Source organism: Dermacentor albipictus, chromosome 1, assembly GCF_038994185.2.
Source record: "Dermacentor albipictus isolate Rhodes 1998 colony chromosome 1, USDA_Dalb.pri_finalv2, whole genome shotgun sequence".
In the NCBI taxonomy this organism is placed as follows: domain Eukaryota; kingdom Metazoa; phylum Arthropoda; class Arachnida; order Ixodida; family Ixodidae; genus Dermacentor; species Dermacentor albipictus.
Window position 1 is genome coordinate 28,356,950 of NC_091821.1, and position 21,135 is coordinate 28,378,084.

General features: G+C 47.7%; 1 protein-coding gene across 1 annotated transcript in view; it reads right to left on the reverse strand.

Annotated features, from left to right (window-relative positions):
- Positions 1-21,135, reverse strand: part of LOC135906042 (collagen alpha-5(IV) chain-like) — a 105,807-nt gene that overhangs the window by 53,864 nt on the left and 30,808 nt on the right. Inside the window, exons 3-14 of the mRNA XM_065437188.2 lie at positions 19,311-19,445; positions 16,915-16,959; positions 15,247-15,309; positions 14,188-14,268; positions 8,695-8,772; positions 8,264-8,326; positions 6,620-6,697; positions 2,652-2,762; positions 2,463-2,516; positions 1,798-1,860; positions 1,138-1,236; positions 922-975 (exon numbers count right to left, since the gene is read on the reverse strand). Of these exons, the coding sequence (XP_065293260.1) occupies positions 922-975; positions 1,138-1,236; positions 1,798-1,860; positions 2,463-2,516; positions 2,652-2,762; positions 6,620-6,697; positions 8,264-8,326; positions 8,695-8,772; positions 14,188-14,268; positions 15,247-15,309; positions 16,915-16,959; positions 19,311-19,445 (924 nt within the window). The remainder of the gene's footprint in view (positions 1-921; positions 976-1,137; positions 1,237-1,797; positions 1,861-2,462; positions 2,517-2,651; positions 2,763-6,619; positions 6,698-8,263; positions 8,327-8,694; positions 8,773-14,187; positions 14,269-15,246; positions 15,310-16,914; positions 16,960-19,310; positions 19,446-21,135) is intronic.

The window sequence follows — 21,135 nt, forward strand, 5'->3', positions numbered from 1 at the left end:
CCAGCTCCGTCGGTGATACAGTCTGGATAGGCGATCACGGGCGGTGCTTCCCTGTTAGCGATTTATACCAATTCTCTGGTGTCTAAACGTGCTGATCGCATTTAACTGCTGATATCGTGCCCTCCAACGTAATATATTGCACGAAAAACGCAGAATACTGTACGTATAAGAAGCACAAAATACCAGACAGGGAACTAGCACCAGCCACACAATCAAAGTTTTAACACTTGCTTGGCGCACTTTCCGTGGGTATCCAGTTTGCATCATGCCCATTTATTTGACATCGCTATAGCGTCACTTACTTGATGCCACATTTCGTGCTACTCTTGCGCCGGTATACAAAAGGCATAATCCCTCTACGACGAAGGTGAAGTAGCAAGTTTATGCGCGCTCTACTTTACTGGTTTTCAATTGTTTTTTTTTTTACACCGCGGCCAAATGCCCAACGCTCATCGCTTAGTTAGCTTAAGTTAGCTACGTAACTGCTGGCGTCTTATCTCGCATACTAAACCTCAGCTTAGGGTAAAAACCTATCAGCAATTTCAGAAGTGTAATCTACCAATCTGCAATGGCTAAAGAATTCTCATTAGTGACCCTAGAATCTAGGTGGCGCATTCGTTGACCAAAGGCGATAGACGGCCTTTAAGTATATATATAAAAAGATATTTTGCTGCAATGTAAAAACACAACGTATAGCTTGAAGAACGCAAGAACAACGTCTAATTTTCTTTATGGCAACTTCGCTACGGGTAAATTCTTATGCCTGTGAATAAAATGGTGCAGTGAATGTGTTCGATCTGTAGGGATCTATAGCAGGCAGAGCTGTGTCTTGACATATGGCTCTACGTGTTCCGGGTGAAAACATTTATTTTTCAGGAGTTCAAGCATTACTTGGAAATTGTTATTAAGAGAAACACTCACCGGTGGTCCCTGTGTTCCGAGGCTTCCGACTCTTCCTTTTTCTCCCTGTTCTCCCTGTTCGAAACGTCAGAAAGCATCTGGTGACGCTGGAGGGCTTTTTCGAATTCTCAGAAGGTATTAAACCGAAGTTATCAAGACGACATTGTTGCTTTTCTCTTCTTATATTGTAGAAGAAGAAAGAGAAGGGGCACAAAAGCTTAGAGAGGTCTTTCTTACCGCATCACCGGAACCACCATCGATTCCCGTAAATCCTGGTTCTCCTTTCTGCCCTTTTTCTCCGGACGGACCAGTCGCTCCGTCTTTGCCCCTTTTTCCCTGCAGGTGGAAAGGGAAGGCGCCGTGCGTAAAGAAATACGCCGCAGAGGAGCGAAACTCGATATGCATTGAAGGAAGTGAAACACTGAAAGGCGTCTTGATTGACTGTGTTGATCGTGCTGTGACTGAAAGTGGCGAAGAAAGAAGAAAAGAAAGTGGATCGAAATGGAGGCCACCCTTGCCTCACGTGAATCGTGTTTAAAAAGGTCTGGGCTGTCTCGAACATAAACCGAAATCTCAGTACTGATGAGCTTTTCTCTTCTTGTTTTGTTTTCTTTTTTCGCTTTCATGAAGAATGAGATCAGTGTAGGCGGTGTAATCGAATCCGCGATGTCATGATCATCAGCAGAACGCCGTAGCGATGAGTCACCGCGGTCAGATGTCCGGTCCGTTGGTCAGTCATAGGCCGAACATGATTCACTCGTTCTAACCGCGGCACAGAGTGCCCACAAATGGGCGAGTGAGTCGGTCGTTGAAGCATGGCTTCAGAGAAATCTATCTGATCTTTGTGCGTGTTGGACGGAGCATTGAAGACGCAGTGGCCGGACTGTCAGCACTCACCCTTGGCCCTTCTTCGCCTATGTCTCCTTTTTCTCCCTTGAGGCCGTCGTTGCCAGGCAAGCCCTGAAACAGGCATACGCCAGTGTTTATCGTACTTTCGTGGGCATCGCCAATCGTGCGCACAATGAATGTCTTTACTGTGTTGATTTTGGTAGCTTTACTTAGTCTGCAACTCGCGGTGCTGCATTTAAATAATTCATACTTTAGCAGCGTTTCCCAGAAAGAACTGACGCTTTTAATAGGCCCTCTCTGACGGTGCTTTTACGTCTTCCAGAAATGACTACTGGTCTTTACCTTTATTCCTAATATTTAAGTTTCGAGACAATCGTGCAAAATTATCGCGCTTGTTTTTGATGATCCAAACCCTCGTTGATCCTGAAGGGGAAGGTTAAGCAACGCTGCCAGTTAAGCGCATCGATGCAAAACGAGTCGTCCATATGTTACAAGGGCGTGCCTCGACTAAAAATAAAAGAAAAGAAAGAAAAACATCACTTCAGAGACAAAGCACAAAACGACATGAATTCGCTTGTACGCTTAACCCCGCCAAAAGAAATTAAAGACCCTATGTATGCTGTTCTTAGCTCAGCAGAATTAATTGAGGAAAAATTCTGAACTCGGCACCTTTAAAATGAAACAAAATGGTCAGTGCAGCTTGAATTACTTACACTTTCTCCATCCACTCCACGTGTTCCACGTTCACCTTTGCTTCCAATGTCGCCCTGGAAGTTCAAAAGAAATAAAAGCTTCACAAGCTGCCAATCATTTTTAATGATTTAATAAGACGCGTACTTTAAAAAATTATATTTCCTCGCCATATTTGTGCTTGAAGAAACTAATGCAGTTACTGCACTGACCTTTTCACCCTTCGGTCCTCTGTCACCGGGTATTTGTTGAATGGTTGGCGGCCCGACAAAGAAGTACGAGTCACCAGGTGGACCTTGGTCTCCCGGATGACCTGGTTCTCCCTGGAGAAAACATTGACAACTAAAATGTTAGCATCCAATGGGAAAAGAAAAGCGCAAACTTCAATAATTGTGTAATGCGTAACAAGGTCCTCTTCGCATGCACAAAGATGACCAAAACCATCGTTATGCACTGTAAAAGCACAGAGGTGCCAAGCATCTGGACACAGATTCACGAACCGCTCTTAGAGGAAAAGATCCTGGGGCCTTGGCCTAAGCACACTTGCATGCACAAGGCCACAAAAAGCAATGTATTGCGCTTCTCTAAGGCGACTGGACTGTACGGCAGCCGGTGTCTAGGAGCGAACAATACTCTGCGAGTGTGTTCACGCTGGCAGTGATGCTACTGGTGCATTCCATTTCGGAGCAGCTAAAACGCACTACTTCAGTGGCTCAGGAAAGCATGGAATCACTTGGACGTGCTACAGCGTTTTGGGAACATTCAGTGCGATCTCGCTACTTTAAGTGTATCCTTTGAGACGGAGAACTCTGTGAAAAACACGTTGACTGATAATACAGCACGGCCTAATATAGGCACGCCCTCCTTCTTTGCACCCCTATATGAAATCGGCGATTCATTATTTTTTTGTTCATTTTTTTGTTGTTCTCGCAACGTCCCCAAAAGTTAATGTATTGGTAATTTTGACAAAACTAGCGTTATATACGCAAATAGTTGCTTGCATAGGTAGTTTATCTGCTTTGGCAGACACAGTTCTTGCAAGAAAGTAGAGGTGGCAAATAAAAAGTTTTTTTTTTATTTCTCGGTTCTTCCATAAATTCCACAAGTTTGAGTGATCATTTGGAAGACAACTACATTTTGTTTGATTCTTAAAAAACACTTCCGTTCCGAGATAAATGTAATTGAATTTGATCCTTAGTAGAATAATTTCGTATTCATAGGCGGGAGTCTAGGCAAAGACTCTCACCTCCCAAATGACGTAGCTTATTGCGAGGAAATGAATTGTAGCGCTGCTGCTATATGCTCTGCCAGACTTCTTGGCTGGCGTGCTACATGATCTCCTACGTCACATACTGGGTTCGTCTGTGTCAGGACTTTCGCCTCTGAATGTTAAATTAGCATACTGAATGTCAAACTTGATGATGAAAATATTCGCTGACCGACGTTTTAAATTTCTCGCAAGAACGTCCGAATAATCGCGCGGGCAGTCCAAAAACGGCAACTTTTTTTTTTTGGGGGGGGGGGGGGATAACTTATTTGCTTTTTATAACGCCAGTGGTGAAAAATTACTTATTGTTGCCCTGTGCTGGTGCTTGACTGATATACTTGAAGTACCGCGATGCATGTTGATACCGCGTGGGAGGTTCCCTCTCGCTTGTCGCGCATTATCGCGAAGTGCAGATTATTACATCTCAATGCGGCGATGAACATTCCTTAGACGTTTATCATGAGGCAACCCCCCTCCCCCACTTTTTTTTTCATCACTGCAGCACGTGAACCTGACAACCTGAACTAATTGATGAAATTCGTCGAATGCTACGTCGAATGTTACCGTTGGAACGGATTCGACCTCAGATTCCCAGACTGCTATGCGCTTGCGCCATATGCAGTGGCGAAGGTGCATCTTCGGACGCGGAGTTCGGCGGAACGGTGCGATATCATGGGCGGGATATTGCGACCGATTCGGCGATTGTGATTGGCCGCGATACAGTCATCAGATACCCTAGTCTATTCACCTCGGGAAAACGACAGGATTAAAAGCGCCGACCTTTGGTTCAGTGAGAGGTGCTGAGGTGTCCTGATGTGAACTCAGTCGTTTAATACGCTCCTGCACGGAGTGGGCTTCCGTATCTGGAGCCTGTGTAAATAATGTAAAAGTAACCCTTTTTCCTTCATTCCTGCTATCGGACGTATTGGTGGACTCCTGGCCCAAACGCCACCTAGAGCCGGATCAAGATATATGCGCACGATCTTTTAATCTGCAACGCTGGCCGATATGTGATCCGCAACTTCAGTTTGGCGAAAGCGTTCGCGGTAGTTGCTCGCATGTCAGCCGCGGACCCAATCTCGGCCTCCGGCCACCAGTCTAGCCCGTGATCTTACGCCTTATCACCGAGGAGCATTACTGGTCAGACTGGAGTCCACTTTGACGCGATAACCTGCTGCATGGCACGTCGACTGGCAGTGAATTTTCGTTACGGCCGTACGATGCAGCTAGGCCTAACCAGTGTCGAAAGTTTCTGTTGGCTGCATAGTCGACCGAAATCCGAGTAGCTGCCGTATGTGATTTTTAAAGCCGTTTCGTCTCGCCACGAAAGGGAGGAATAGACGACAAATTAAATAGCGGAAAAATTGTTTACGGCCGCCATGTCTGCGGCACTTGAGGCGAAAGCCTCAAGTGCCTCATGAGTGGAAAAAATCCGTTGTCTGGCGTTATAAAAAAAACTGACCGTCCGGCGTTACCCAACCAAAATTCAATGGCACCAAAATTGATGGTGCCACCCACGACCATTGGTGGGACTCGAACCCACGACCTTTGGTGAGAACAAAACTCAATGGCACAAGAGAAGAGTTGACCATGCCCAACGTGCCATAAAGTCACTCTTGAACTTTCTACGTGGGACTGGTTTAGACGACCGCCTCTAGAACCTGTCAGACGTGCAGACAGTGCGAAATGTGTTTGCGCGATAACTTTTTGTGTGGACAAGATTACTCTTGCGTGGACTGTGTCTACAGCACGCATGCGCGTATTGGACAACGTGTATATAGCAGCTCAAATGTACCATATCGTAATCACCTGCCACCTACATTTCCCTCTATCTCCCAGTTCCCCTTACCCCACTGAGGAGTAGCAGGCTAGAGACACGCTCTCCAGACCCACCTTTCCTCCTTTCTCTTCATTGAAATCTACTCCTCCTCCTCCTCAATGGCACAAAAACTGATGGTGCCACCACTGATGGTCGAACGAAGGACCATTGGTGGAAGTCGAACCCACGACCTTTGGTGTTAAGGCAAAGTTAATTAAGACACTCGAACCCATGACCTTCGGCGTTAATTAAGGCAATGTTAATTAAGCCACTGAAACCCACGAGAGGTTGTGGTAATTAAGGCAAAGTTAATTAAGGCACTCGAACCCACGACCTTTGGTGTTAATTAGGACACTCCAACCCACAACCTTTGGTAGGAGAAGAATAACAGGGAGTAACAACACATTTGAATGAGAACGTCAAGTATTTTAATTTATGTCTCGTGAGCGCGCAGGCTTTCGCCTTCATCCTCTTTAGCGTGTGCTAAAGTGACTCAACTTTTTATTGACTTTAGACAATCGTACCTAGGACACTAATAAAAAAGTTAATAAATTAGTTTGGAGCTAATCAGTATTATGAAGCTGACGTTATTATCGGCAAAGTATGTCCACCGCGCCTACTCCTGTGTTAAAAATGAGACGTTGTCTGCGCTCATAACTTTTTATTACGAAATATGTTTGGTTAAAAAACACTATATTTAGTAGTTGCACATCACCATGCAAGCTTGACCATATGGCCTTCCGTTCCTTCCATCCTACCGCGGTCTACATGGTGGTTTGCTGTGTTCATAGTCGCTGCTGCTCTATTAAGACGCTTGGCAACTCATACTAAAACTCCTCCCAAGAGGCTATACAGCCTATTGCACTGAGTGTTATAATAGCGAGAACTCTGTCGCTGAAGCACTTATGCCCTTATTTTCCCGTTTGTTGCACTCATCATGGCAATCATTTTGACCAGCTATTTTGGACAGGTAGCGAATTGTCAAACAGAAGGACTTCGTATTGAGCGGCAAGTCTTGCAGAGTATGCCAGGTGCCATATACATTTTTCTTCTGGTTACTTCGTGCTTCCCGGAGTTGCGCCGGTTCCACTTACCTTAGGTCCTTTGTCACCTTGTGCGTCATCGCCCTGTACACCCTTAGGACCCGGAGATCCTGGAGGACCCGGTCTTCCCTGGAAAGACGACATGACAGGAGAAATTGGTCAGCTCTTTGGCCTTGTTACTTAGTGTTACGCGTTATGCCCTATCGCAGTGCAACACTGACAAAAGTGGCAATTTAGACGCAGCCCGACTGCCGGAAAGGTCGGCCGTCAAGCACAATGCATTCGAAATTGCTGAAGCAAAAGTTGCTTCTGAAATGCCGGCGCAAAACGCAGTCGTACGCTCGCTGGTGCCCATAAAAAAACGAAAGGGGGCGTGCTGCGCTTGCTGCACGACAGAAGACGGAAACGTACAAAAGCACAGTTCGCAATAGGGGATCAGAAAATTTGGGCGTGGTAGTTCAGAGTGTTTTTTTTTTCTTTTTTCATTGTTTAACCTAGGTAGGACATTAGGCAGTATAGTATAGCAAGAGCTTGGTGGCGCAAGCCACCGCCCCGTTCCAAAGGGGACGCTCATAATATCCATCCATCCAGGGTATCTCCTTGTGCGTGCGCGAACAACTCCTTGCCCGCGGTCACGCGCAGGCTTTATCACCTTTTTTCGATGGGTGTGTAAGTAGTGAAATTGCCGAAGTGAATACGAATATTCGGGGCAAACAACCTCCGAATGTCGAGTCGAATACCGAGTGTTTTCTGATTTCTTGCCAAAATGAAAGATAAAGTTGCGCGGAGACCGCTTGATTAAACATAAGTAAAGAGAAAAATAAAGGAAGAAGAGGCTTATTTACATAGTTTGTTATATTAATGTGCGTATAATGCCGCTCGCAATTGGGCTTTCAAATTGAGGAGTTTGTAAACGAAAAAGAATTGCTTTTAGTTATCTGGGGACACCACGACAATGACGGTAATGACACAATGGAAGCAGCACGCCACCGTGATGCATGTAGAGGGTCGCGTTCAGTAAAAAGAAATACTCGAGCGGCGCACATTTCCTTAAACGGTATGCAAAGGTGGTGGAACTGGCCAAATAATAAATTGCTTTCCTCAAATCGAGACAACAGATTCACACAAGCTGCCAAAACGAGGCATTCTTAACGAATGCCTGGAGATTATTGAGCATAACTTATCTGCCCCGCGTGCGTTTGCTCAGGGACTGGCGCCTCTGCGCAACAACCGCGGCTCTCCTGCAGCAGGATATTTCAGAACAGTTCGCACTTGCATCGGTGTCTCTCGCTCTCTCACTCGAGAGTTAAAAATTAAGTTCTGGGCGCCGAAAACCACGACCTGATTGCGAGGCACGCCGTAGTGGGGACATCGGTTTAATTCTGACCACCTGGGATTCTTTGACGGGCACATAAATTCAAGTACACGAGTGTTTTTTTTTGTTTGTTTGTTTTTACATTTCGCCCCCATTGAAATCTGGCGGCCGCGGCGGGGGTCAAACCCGCGATCTACAGCTGAGCAGCGCAACGCCATAGCCACTCAGGTATACCGCGGCGGGTCTCTGTAGGAGTTGCTATCCGTTATATTCGAAGCAAAACGAATATTATACAATTTCGATTGCGTTGCATCTTTGAAAGGACATTTTGTGTCGCATGCGGGCTTAAAACAACAAAAAAAAGTAACAAGGTCACTCACCGCTGGTCCACTGTCTCCTCGAACGCCTTTCTCGCCGTGAAAGCCTGGGAAACCAAGCGCGCCCTACGGTTCACAGGAAGAGAATGAATTGCTGGTTGAAATACAGTGACCAATCCACATCTGGAAAATAATTCAAAGTGAAGCGCTCCTTGGGCTACACTTTTTTTGGTTTCGGTGACTAATCCTACGCTTTCCTTGGCCTCAGTGTATATAGGCCGGCGGTTTCTTTGGTAGTCTATTTATATCTGCTATGTAATTTTCGGTTTACACTTGAGCTTGATTAAGAAGGTACGCTTACAAGTATTTGCATAAGCCAGCACAAATCACGTAATGCTAGTCTCTCTTACTGCTATATATAAACTACGAGCATGTCCTTTAGAGCAATTCACTCTTTTCAAAATTGTTGATATCTAGTGTAAGCTTGATCTTACCTGAGGGCCTGGTCTTCCGTCGTCTCCTGGATCTCCACGAATTCCTAGCGAGTTTATTCCGCCATCTCCAGGCAATCCCTGCAAGTGGCGACGAATCTCGTATGTAAAGTTTTAACAAGTGGGTGCATCAAAGTGTTTGCACGAGTGAGTTTAATATCCGCGGCAGTTGCATTACTTCCTCGAAAGCCAACAGCTTCTTGCTGTTGCTGTGAGGTTATGTCAACGTATACCTTCTTTTTAGACATGTTGAAGGCCAGTTTTTCCTTTACACGAGGCTGAATTCCTTGTACAGAGATGTATGAAGTAAGTTTTTACAAATGTACTATTTCCCGCGTGGCTTCTCTGTATTGCTCCAAAGACCTTTTGGGGAGGTATCGAATGCCAGGCCAGCTGAAACTAGGCGCATGCTTAGAGATGAATCTTGAACGTTACAGTGCAATACAAAACATGGAGAAGGAGCCAGCCGGACCCATTCGTCCGTTCTTGCTTGTGTAACACTGTGTGGCTTGGCGTTCAAGATTTCGCAACGCCAACTAGTCCTATCCCTCACGTTACTTAGAGCCGAAGGCCTTCGAATCGTTAAATTGCGCGTTGGGAGGCCAATTACTGATGCAGCAGAAATTTCGGACAAGGCGCAGGTGCCTCTAATTGTGACCGCACGTGCGTGGTTGTTGGAACCAGCACGTGTGCTTGTTCCAGTTTCTTTCGGCTGAATTTTATCGCTATTACCGAAACAGTGAGTTAGGCTGCGTATTTCCTGCTGTGCGTATTTTCTACTAAATCGTTTGCTGCGGCCTATGCCAATGTTCATTCTTCAGCTTAACCTTCGCAAAGTTACATACATCACAGAGCGCACAAACTACCAGAGCATTGAAAGTGTCGCTTATGAGTTCATTTTTGAGTATCCTGCAGATTAGCGATCCTCTTGCACGGATCGAACGCAGAGAACGTTATCTTCGGCGTACTGCTGCAGTGGTCCTGATTCACTGAACGTGAATGAAAGCATAAGGAGGAACAAAAAAGTCTAAAGGCCCAACAAATGAAAATTACAAGCTTGCGAGCACTACATGTGCCACTTTTTTTCGATGCTTTGAGACGCCTGTTGTTGTGCCATTACCACAAGCCCGGATCCCGAATCTGCAAGATGCAGAATCTATCCTGCGAGCGCCACAATTCTCCCTTCACAAGTCAAGATGCTGCGCCTTCGTGCGGGAGAAGCCTCGGCGAAGCAGCGTGTTTAAACGTGTTCGCGTGTGCCCGACAGCCCGGCGCCGCACCTCCCTTGCCTGGAGGTCACCGCGCGCGCGAACTTTGAACCGGGTGGCCAGCGCGGTCGCTGGTTGGACCCCTCGGACGACCGTCGTGTGCTGACTTTGTATTGGGCCGTTTGAGTGACAATGGGCCTCGGGGATTATAAAAGCAGCGACACGCCGCTCGAAAACAGGATCCGCCGACCCCACCTGGAGAGAGGGTCGCTCCCGACTGGGGTGAGATGTGTCACGCGTTTTCGCCGGACGCCGTCGTGCGAGAACAGTCGCGTTTGTGTGAGCTCTCGGCCCCAGTGCCGATCCGTTTATGTCCTGTATGATAACCTGTATATAATGTATAAAGTCCCTTTTGTTATTCTCATCGACGCCAGGCTCGGAGTCTTCGCTACCAACGCTCTGTCACGAAACGGGTGAAGAGCGCTACGGGACCACAAAGCCGTAATCGTGGTGCAGCGGTGCAAGTTCGTAATACTGGTGGCACCGGTTGGATGTTCGTAACACTGGATGGCAGCTACGGGATTGACCGGCATCAGCTACCTCGGCGCGGTGAGTGCCTGAAGTTTACCTCAAACACCAGACTTTCTCTGACACAGGTTATAGTAGCTTAGGGAAGGATTTGGTGTTGCATTGTGATAACCTTGTGTGTTTCAAGCCTAGTAAGAGTGTTTTGAAAACCAGGGGATGCTGAGGGGGTAAAACGGGGCAGTGTGTGAAATACTTGCATATGTCTTACTAGTAGTGTTATAGTAGCGTACGGCAGGTATATTCAAAAAGGGTAAACAGCAGGAGGACAGTGTGAACGATGGAGAAGTACAAGGTGAAGGAACTTCTCGAAATTTGTGAGGAGTTGGGCATTGAGTTGGGCTCAACCAAAAGAAAGAATGCGATCCTTGAGGTCATGAGGACCGGGGACGTAACGGCTGAGGAAGCCGCTGAGGCCTGGGCGGATATCAATGAACGTCGGGAAAGGGAGGAGAAGGAACGTTGCGAGCAGGAAAGGAAGGAAAATGAACGACGTGAAAAGGAGGAAAGGAGAGAACAGGAACGTCGCGAAGAGGAAAAGGAGGAAAGGAGAGAACAGCAACGTCGCGAGGAGGAAAGGAGAGAACAGCAACGTCGCGAGGAGGAAAAGGAGGAAAGGAGAGAGATTCGTGAGCACGAGCTTAAAATGAAAGAGTTGGAGACCCGAAATAGCTCGCCAGCGCCTAGTCTCACTTCTAATGTTCCAAGAATACGCGATCAACTTCCACCCTTTGTCGTCGGAGAGGATATGGCCAAATACCTCGTGAAATTTGAGCACGTGTGTGAACGGAATAGCATTGAGCGATCCCTTTGGGCACAGAATCTGTTAGCCTTGCTTCCTGGGGAGGCATCAGACGTAATCACTTGCTTATCGAAAGAGGCGTTTGAGAGCTACAGTGATGTGAAGGAAGCGCTACTGCGGAAGTACAAACTGTCGCCCGAAGCTTTCCGGCAGAGGTTCCGGTATGCAAAAAAGGGTAAGGAGTCGAATGTTGACTTCGCGTTTCGTCTAAAAGCCGACTTGGTGGAATGGCTGAAGGGCGAAGAGGTTTACGACGACCGCGACAAAATTGTCGAATGCATCGCGTTGGAGCAGTTCTACCGTTGCATTGATGAGGATGTCCGGCTCTGGCTGCAAGATAGGCTAAAGGAGGTTAAGCTAAACAAGGCAGCAGAGTTAGCGGAAGAGTATTACACCCGCCGCAGCTTGCACAGCAAGGCAGTGCGCATAGAAAAAGCAGATAGAAGAGATGGGTTTTACGGGAAGCCCGACGAACGGAAGGAAATCACGCGTCGCGAGTTTCGGGACGACGAGTCCCTTCCCAAAGAAACTGTAAGGGATGGACAGAATGCATCTCAGAATGATGACGATGGTCCGAAACAGCGAAACGAAATGACGCGTTCTTTTGAAAAACGGAGACCGTTAACCTGCTACAATTGCAAAAAGCAAGGGCACATCGCTGCAAGCTGCCCAGAGAGAATTGCTTTTGCAACGATACAGGAAACTCACAAAAACATACGTCTATTGGAGCCCTATGTGCAGGAAATTAAGGTAAACGGCAAGAAGTGCCGAGCACTGCGGGACTCTGCAGCAACTATGGACGTTGTTCACCCGTCTTTCGTCTCCTCGAGTGATTTTACGGGAGAGTGCGTTAGGATACGGCAAGTGGCCGAGAAGGAGAGTGTCTGTTTACCGATCGCAACGGTTATCATTGAAGGAGAGTTTGGAAAACTTAACACCGAAGCCGCTGTGTCAGCCGCCCTCCCGGAGCAATTTTCCTACCTCTTCTCAAATAACTCGGAGCAGCTGCTGAGGGATCAGGGCAAATCATTCTTTGCCGACGTGGCGTACATGGCCCCCACGCGATCCAAAGCGCGCCCGCTGTCGAGGGAACTTGACTTAGCGTCGGTGAGCGAAAGGCGGTGCGGCACACGGACCGATCACGGTAACTTGAGTGGCGAGCAGTCACGGGAGAGGCAGAGCTCGGAGGCTGGCCTAGGCGAGCGGGTCCTGGAGGTGAGTGGGAGTGACGCGTGCAGTGCTAGCCGCGATAGAGACGCGACGCCGCAATTAGGCGACGCGGGCTCCACACTCGCTCCGGTTTTCGCCAGCTGGCAGGAGCAGGCTGCAGTTGAAAGGGGAACTCGGATTCGCGAGCAACAGGAAGATTGTTCACTAGCCGATCTGAGGAAGAGCGTCAAACGGGGAGTGAAAAAAAAGAGGGTTTCATTTGGCAAGGAATCTGGCTTATTGTACCGCCGCTACACGGATAAGCAGGGTCGCAAATATAAGCAGCTTCGGATTCCGCGAAAATATCACCGGGAAAAATGAATGACCTCATTTGCTTCCTCAGAAGTATGTTTTCGGTCCAAAGCGATTTCAAGGGGACCATTCTATTTGTAATTATTATTGCTGATTAATAATTGTTTCTATTTTGTTGTGTTGATGATTTGAAAACTGATTGTTTGAGCCTTGTGTGCTAGATCGTACACCTGCCTCTTGTTGCAGCGGGAGAAAAAAAGGGGAAAACAATTTAGTTAGGTTGATTTGAATTATGGCCTTGTCTGGTGTTTGACGGGAGACAGAGGGCACTTGTTCGTGTTGGGTGTTGCCTTTTGCCGGTCGGTTTTGCAAGCTGCAGAACGACCAAGCGGGACCAGTGGCGAGAAGCAAGGTCTTAGGAACGACCCAAGCGGAGCTGGTCAAGGTGCCTTGGCGACGACGTGGTGAGCAGAGCTCCTGTCCTGGCGAGTCGGACCTGGGCACGTGAGGTTACCTGGCGTCCCGACACTGGACGTGAACTTGGACGAGCCTTACGAACGTGCGCGCCTGGCATCCGAGCCACGTGGAGGCAGCTCGTCTTCCCGGCGCCTTATCTGAGGGCGGGGATGCTGTTGTGCCATTACCACAAGCCCGGATCCCGAATCTGCAAGATGCAGAATCTATCCTGCGAGCGCCACAATTCTCCCTTCACAAGTCAAGATGCTGCGCCTTCGTGCGGGAGAAGCCTCGGCGAAGCAGCGTGTTTAAACGTGTTCGCGTGTGCCCGACAGCCCGGCGCCGCACCTCCCTTGCCTGGAGGTCACCGCGCGCGCGAACTTTGAACCGGGTGGCCAGCGCGGTCGCTGGTTGGACCCCTCGGACGACCGTCGTGTGCTGACTTTGTATTGGGCCGTTTGAGTGACAATGGGCCTCGGGGATTATAAAAGCAGCGACACGCCGCTCGAAAACAGGATCCGCCGACCCCACCTGGAGAGAGGGTCGCTCCCGACTGGGGTGAGATGTGTCACGCGTTTTCGCCGGACGCCGTCGTGCGAGAACAGTCGCGTTTGTGTGAGCTCTCGGCCCCAGTGCCGATCCGTTTATGTCCTGTATGATAACCTGTATATAATGTATAAAGTCCCTTTTGTTATTCTCATCGACGCCAGGCTCGGAGTCTTCGCTACCAACGCTCTGTCACGAAACGGGTGAAGAGCGCTACGGGACCACAAAGCCGTAATCGTGGTGCAGCGGTGCAAGTTCGTAATACTGGTGGCACCGGTTGGGTGTCGTAACACTGTATACCAGGTGCCGGAAAGCTTTAACCAAGCGGAGCAGCGCGCGTCAGTTCCCTGGAATAAGAGAGCGGTGGATGTTTGCGTAGCGCGAGTGGATGTTGACATAAAACAGGAATAAACAATATGAGGCCCGATTTGGGCATACCTTGGGTCCATAGTCTCCGCGGGGACCGCGCGGTCCTGGCGGGCCCCAGCCACCGGCGGGACCATGGGGACCGAGGGCGCCCTGTGTGCAAGAGCAGAGAACAGCAACCGCATTATACTCGCTATACTGTTAAAAAAAAAAAAGAAAACAGAAAATGTGCTCGGGCTATGCGAAGACAGACGAGCATGGCGATGAGCGTGCGCGTCTTGCTGGAATTAACTTAGTGAGCTTTTCCTTTCTTTATTTAAGCCCGAAAGATGCCTGTAAAGGAGGGTGACACTAAATAACGCTCGTGTGATCGTCCTGTTAACGCGTCCTTGTGTGGTTGTGTTTTTACGGGCAGACAATTGCGCTACCAAGTATGCGCCAAGTACCCCGCCAAGAAGTGCTAGTGAACACTTAAATTTCTGGACGGAAACATGCGAAAAAGAAAAGATTATGTGCACTTATACTTGCGAAGACAATAACTCATGTCATAATCGCCAGCGACTTTAGTCACTTGCGCGCAGTTATTCCTAAGAAAAAAGAAACAGAAAAATCACCTTATTTGTTGTCTGTTCTCGCGGCAAAAGTGTTGAAAGGGTGGCTGGTAAAATGCATCGTAATATAACAAAGAGAAGTGACTTGGCTAAGCGGTTGTAACTGCTCTAACATGATAAGCGGTAACTGAGAAGATCGCTGCTAGTTAGCTGGCAGCGGAAAATGAACTAAACTAGGCAACATTGCGCTCCCTATTTTTTCTCGCGTCCAAATCACACTTTTAAAAATTATTTTTCATTCATTCTCAGGTGCGCGATATAGGGGCAGGTATTTTGTCCGACGGCTTCCGATGAAAGCGAGATGTCTTACGAGCGACAGCGAGGAAAATGCTAAAACCGAAGAAGCTCTGCTGTCTTTTCCAGATGTTTTCTCCAAGGCGTCGAATTGACAGCGTACTCTAGCCCTTAAAGTTCTCCCCTCTGTTACATATTCGAATCATTCAAATTACTCATTCTTAAGCTGTAACCGTTTATACCAGGTGAAGTCTGAAGAGCTGTCGTAAATAATATGAAACAGTACCTTGCTTCCGTTGCAGCCTGGTATTCCCGGCTCTCCAAGCAACCCATCAAGACCGGGTTTTCCCTGTTGCATAAAAATAAAATAATACAAAAAGGAAACTGTTAATGAAGATTACGGAGACCACGAACACTTGATGCCTTTGCAAAAGTCTAGCAAAACAAGTTGTTTAACATGGACATGCCTTCACTGCACTGTAAAGTGCATTGGAGTATGTCTGACGAAACCAGAGCACAGTTTCAAAATATTTTACGTAAAGGTATATCTCTGTCAGTTTCTTTTACTTTAAAGGAACCCTGAAGGAAGGCTGGAAATACGATTACTTGAAGGGCCCCTCATCAGGTCTGGCCATTTTGAGCTAACAAGCGCAGAGCATACAATGCGTGATAACGATCGTGTTTGCAAAGTATTACATCGCTACGTGCCGCGGAAAGACCTGAAATTTCAAACGGAACGCCGTTTTCCCTTCTCCTCGCGGCCGCCGCGCTCCAAGCCGGAGGATGACGTACACGTGCTAGTGCGCCTACGTACACGTGTTTGCACTGTGACGTCGCTCGTGGTGACTTCGAGGATTATTCAAGGAAACATCTGTTATTTGTGCAATATGTTGCTTGCATAGACGAATCAAAGCTTAGAGAAATACTAAAACACACAAACCGAATGTCTTCATGTTTTTGTTTTACTTCGCACCGCAGCAAGAGAAATGTACTCCCGTTTCGTCTGCTTGTTCCCACGTCGTGCAGTCTGTGGTGCAGTCGCGCGCACAGACACCGAAACTGTATCATTTTCTACCGTGTTCCAGCGCGGGACCATGCTCTGTGATCCGATTGTGTCTGCCTCAGTATTCGTGTAGCACTGACTTTTACCGCTAGCCAGGTGTCCTCTTGCACAGTGCGCAAAATGGTGTGCTGCGCGAAACGAGACAATCACAACCGCTCGCGCGCGACGCCGTCAGCGCGAGTGCGCCGCGCCGCAAAAAAAAGAAGCAAGGAGAAAAAAAATGAAGGCGGGGCCGTGACGTATGCGCACGCAATCTTTGAGGTCCGATATGGGAGAACGCAGGGAAGGGATTTCGTTTGCGTAGGCTAGACGGGCAAATGGAGAGTGTCTCGCTTGGCCGTGGAGCTTGCCTCCTGAAATCATGGGTTTGCGGCACTGAAATATGTCTATCTCGGCTATTAATGAGCCGATTTGAAAAATTTTTGCTGCAGAATGCTCCCTAGAGGACACGCAACAAGTTCCAACATATAACCAAAATTTGCTATGGGGCCTGGTGAGGGGCCCCTTAAGTTACACATTACCTCTTTGGAACTTTCCTAAAGTTTGCTCAGCATAACATAAGGCAATCGTTAAAAGTAGTGTCTGAATGCGAAATTTCGCTCTTTCTATTTTGAGCGGTGACGCCATTGCCGTAACTCGGTAAAATTAACTATCTTACGTACTTCAAGGTCCTTTTTTCTTGGGATAAATCTATGGGATCTATATATTTAATAACTTTCTGATGGAGTGTAAGTGTATCGTGCATTTATTTTCTGATACGCAGAAGTTCCACTGTAGTAGTAATGGACATGTTAAAAAGCCCAAGCGGGTGGCTGCGACAACTTGTGACGTTAAACTGATCTGATTCAGGAATGGCAAGCGTTCACACAAAACTGTAAGCTGTGTACTCACCGGTGCACCTGGCCTGCCTGGGAATCCGGTTGCTCCGGGTTCACCCTGCGAATGACGGGAAGAAAAAAATAATAAGAGGCAACACTCTTTATAGGTTGTCTGTCGGTGTCACAAGTCTGTCGATGACGTAGAACGGTCATAGAAAAAGTATGCACTGCCGGGCGCGCTGATCTCGTCCCGTCCTGCATTGAAGTACGGAGCACTTGCATGGGCGTTTTCTTGTTTTATTTTGAAAAGGCGTTCCAAGCCGTTAAAGCCGCATCTGCGATATGACCTAAAACCAGAAGACAATCGAAGTGTGTCCAGTTTTCTATAGCAATTGTTTCTTTCAAGCTGTTGCAGTCCTTTTGATATTCGCTTTTCGTGCATCGCATCAGCACGCAAGTTCTCTTTGAAACAACTATTCGCACTCCCTGCAAATGTAGTCACCATTCAGTGCAGCTTTTTACCTTTGTGGCATAAATCTCGAATGTACTGCGCTTACGCTAAACAACTGTCATTACGCCCTATTAAAGCGGTTATGATAATGAATCTTGATTGCGCGTAATGGTTACTATGATCGTTATGCCAGCACATGTAAAAAATAAACAAACAATCAAGAAATAACTAACACACGCGCGCAAAAAAGTAGGGGGGAGGGATTAAGGAGGCACCGATAGCGGCACAACGCAGTGCTTTCAAGGGAAAGGAGTGAAAAAAAAAAAGAGTTGAAAAACAAAAGCTAAATTGAATAACTGTTGTTAAAAGAAAATCGACTGCGCCTTCAAATTGGTACATGGCCAAATTAGGATGTAAGAATCAGAATTGCACGTCGCATAAATCTATTCCGGGGGAAAGGAAAGTTGCCTTCGCTGCAAGCACTAGGTTGATGGGATGAAGCCGAAGAAGCTGGCGTGGGCGACGAGCAGCATGAGAATTCAGTATATTTTGTTTTCTTTCTGCGACTGTTTTTTCTTTTAATCAATGTTATGTCATTAGATAGCACAGCATCGAACACAATACGCACCATCGTGTCATTAATAATTTGACATTTGTCCATTTCCCGCCAGCAAGGGTCCTTCGTGTTACGGGAATGTCGAGTATGGGACGTAACGAATGTCGCCTGAAACAGCAAAACTGTAACGACAGCTGGGCACCCAACTGCTGACTCTAACTGTTGGCGGTTAAGCCTTGATGAGATCAGTTAAGTTATCGGCGAGCCCCATAAGTAAGCTTAGTTAGAAGGCTCAGTGGCGGCGCGTCTCGTTGGACGATGGTATAGTAATTCACCTGAACACACGACTTGAGGTATTTATCTGCATATAAGGACCTCACTATGATGGGGGCCTTTAGAGGAGCGGAATTCTCACTGAGCTCCGATTTATTGACTTGAAAATTGTAATAAAATATTTTTCCTCTTTTCTGTGAGTTATATTTTGTGAATGTAGTCCCCATAAGCATGAGGAATGTTCGCTATTTTCTGTGCAACCGCGTAAATCCATGTCCAATCCCCAGTAAGCTGTCCAGTGACCGTTAACTTTCTCCGTATTGCCCTCTCGCCACTGTCATGCGCCTTTGGTTGAGCTCCTCTCGCTGCCGTCGGGGCATTACCACGGCACAATGTCGACGTACATTTCTTTCACGAGCCTCGTACTTTGACGCATTAATTTGATCATCACGGGATCCGATACACGGTTAAGCAAAATAAAACGAATAAATAAATAAATATCAGAAATCATATCCTCAAAACTACGTACGTATGCAAGCTTTAAGTAGGCGCAATGTTCCTCCTTTCTCTTTTTCTGTTTCTTCTAAGGTCGGTACAATTTTGTTCCGGTCAGCGATACGAAGGCAGATGGAAATATATACAAGTGCGGCTACTTCACTCTCAAAGGACACGATGGTTGCGAGGCTCACTGCAACGCATTTTGAGACGCTGGTGTTTCCACCGCGAGATATGGCGTGAAAGCTTGCAGGCGGAGGTTTTCATTTCGCGTCAGTTGCTTCTTTTCGTTGGCCTAATTTCTGTCAATAGGTTTAATATTCATGGGCAGGATGACCGAGCAATTCGCGGTGGCCCGCGTAAATGACCTTTATCTAAGACATGCTGGCAGGCTAGTTGGCTCACGGTTCTTAGTTCGACGTCACAGGAGGGCACACGGGCACCAGTCGCAGGCAAAAGAAGAAAACTGAACGCGGCGACACTAAACAACACCTATTGTTTAGCGGCACTCTGCCTTTAAACGCTTTCGTCTGTTGTCTATGGGTGCAGTAGCACCTCGCTCCAACCATTACTTTCTTTTTTATTGCACTCAAACTAGGACAACAGTGTTTTAAAGCACTGGGTCAGACGACTATTTGCGTGGGGGCTGTTTCGCCAGTCGGCAAGTTCTCGTCGGACCGGCGTCGTTACGTACCCGGATTCCTTTGGGTCCGATGGCTCCGGTGTCTCCTGCCAAGCCACGTTCACCCCGGCGACCGGTCGGTCCCAGCGGACCGAGGCTTCCTGGTGATCCCTCGGTGCCCGGCGAACCAGGAAGCCCAGGGTGACCCTGCGCAATGCAGGCACACGAGGTACTCGCACTCTACGTTCTACGGAACGGGTACTAACCGCAGCCACCTGGTTGCACGGCCACCGCTTAAAGACGATAATTTTTTTGTATTTCCTTTAGGCCGTTCGTCTACACACTGCGGGTGATACAAGAGTCGTCGCTGTTGGAAAGACGCACTTCAGAAAAATACCCCGTGCTAGCTTCGTCACAGACAAAAAACTGCACAGGACAAGCGCTGGACCAGCGCTTGTCCTGTGTAGCCCTTCTTTGTCTTCGTGTTTTCCCGCTGGTTTCTTTCACCAGGGGCCCTATAACGTAAAACTATTCCAACATGTTTCTATTCCATTCTCCTGACGTCAAATTTGCGTAACCACCAACGCAAGCACCGGGCTGTCACCGACAGGGTTGTCTGAACTACCAATCAAACGCTGTCCTCGTTCATAGGAGGTCACTTTTGATTGCTTGAAAAACGAACAACATTGCCTACACTGAGCGGCTTGTCGTATCTAATTGGCTGACAAGAGGCGACGAAAACGCTCAAGTGGAATGGATTCGATGGGGCCGAGCCACTGCACTGAAAGCCGATAACCGGATGAAGAGGGTGGTGTCGGCGTCTACGATTGGTCGGCATTCTCTTACTTATAGCTTGCGGTGGCTGGTCGAAATTCGCGGCGGCATGCAACGGAAGCTCAAGAATGACTCTAAAACGGACCCTCAGCAAAGAAGATTTGGCAGAATGAGGGGGTAAACGTGCCGAAAGTGCTCGAGAACGTTACACGGCCACGCAAGAAGTTTTATTATACGCAACTACACCCATGCTCTCCGGCATGTGCGAGTAGCCAGCGTCTGAGTGATCGGTGGCAGCCATCTTCTATTCCTTTCGGAACGGGGCAGCCTGAGGCTATTCCGAAGAAAATTCAGTTTTGTTCGGCATATTAATGCACCTTTATCGCGTACACGTCACTTTGACGCGGTGAGTTCTTGCGGTTTTGTGACGTCGCGTGACAGGCAGGGGAAGTGGGTGCAGCCCGAGAACTTTTGACTAATAGGCGAGGGCTAATGGCGAAAAGAGGTCGAATCAGAAATAACTGTTTTTCTTTTTTCTGTCAAATCATGCATAATCAGTGTGTACACATAATATCAGATGGGGAGGTATCGCGGTTTTCGTGACGTCGCGTGACAGACAAGTGAAGTGGGGGTGGTCGAAAAAAGTTTTTGACCAATCGTGGAGGGCTGATAGCAGAATTGGAATAGAAAAGTTTGGAATAGTTTTACGTTATAGCGCCCCAGGTTTGGCCATCTTGAGCTGACAAGCGTGAGAGACGAAGGCCATGTGTGATGCTTGTCGAGGGAAGAATGGCGATGACAGGTGTATGCGCAGATGAATACAAATACTTCACTGGTATTATAGGGTGTTCTAGAAAGTAATCAAAATCTTTCAAAAGCTAACGGAACAACGACACTACTACATACACTTTCTTGAAGTCTGTAGTCATTGATGGCACTGCCTCCTGAAAGCGTCGTATGATTGTGAGAAAAGAGCCCACTCAACGCAGATTCCACTGTGCTGTGTCGGTGACATGCTGATACAGGTTGCTCGCTACCGCTACCGCTGACGCTTCAGTCACGGGCCCACGCACTTCTCATTTACAGCACAGCGATAAAGCTTCAATGTTGGATAATATTAATT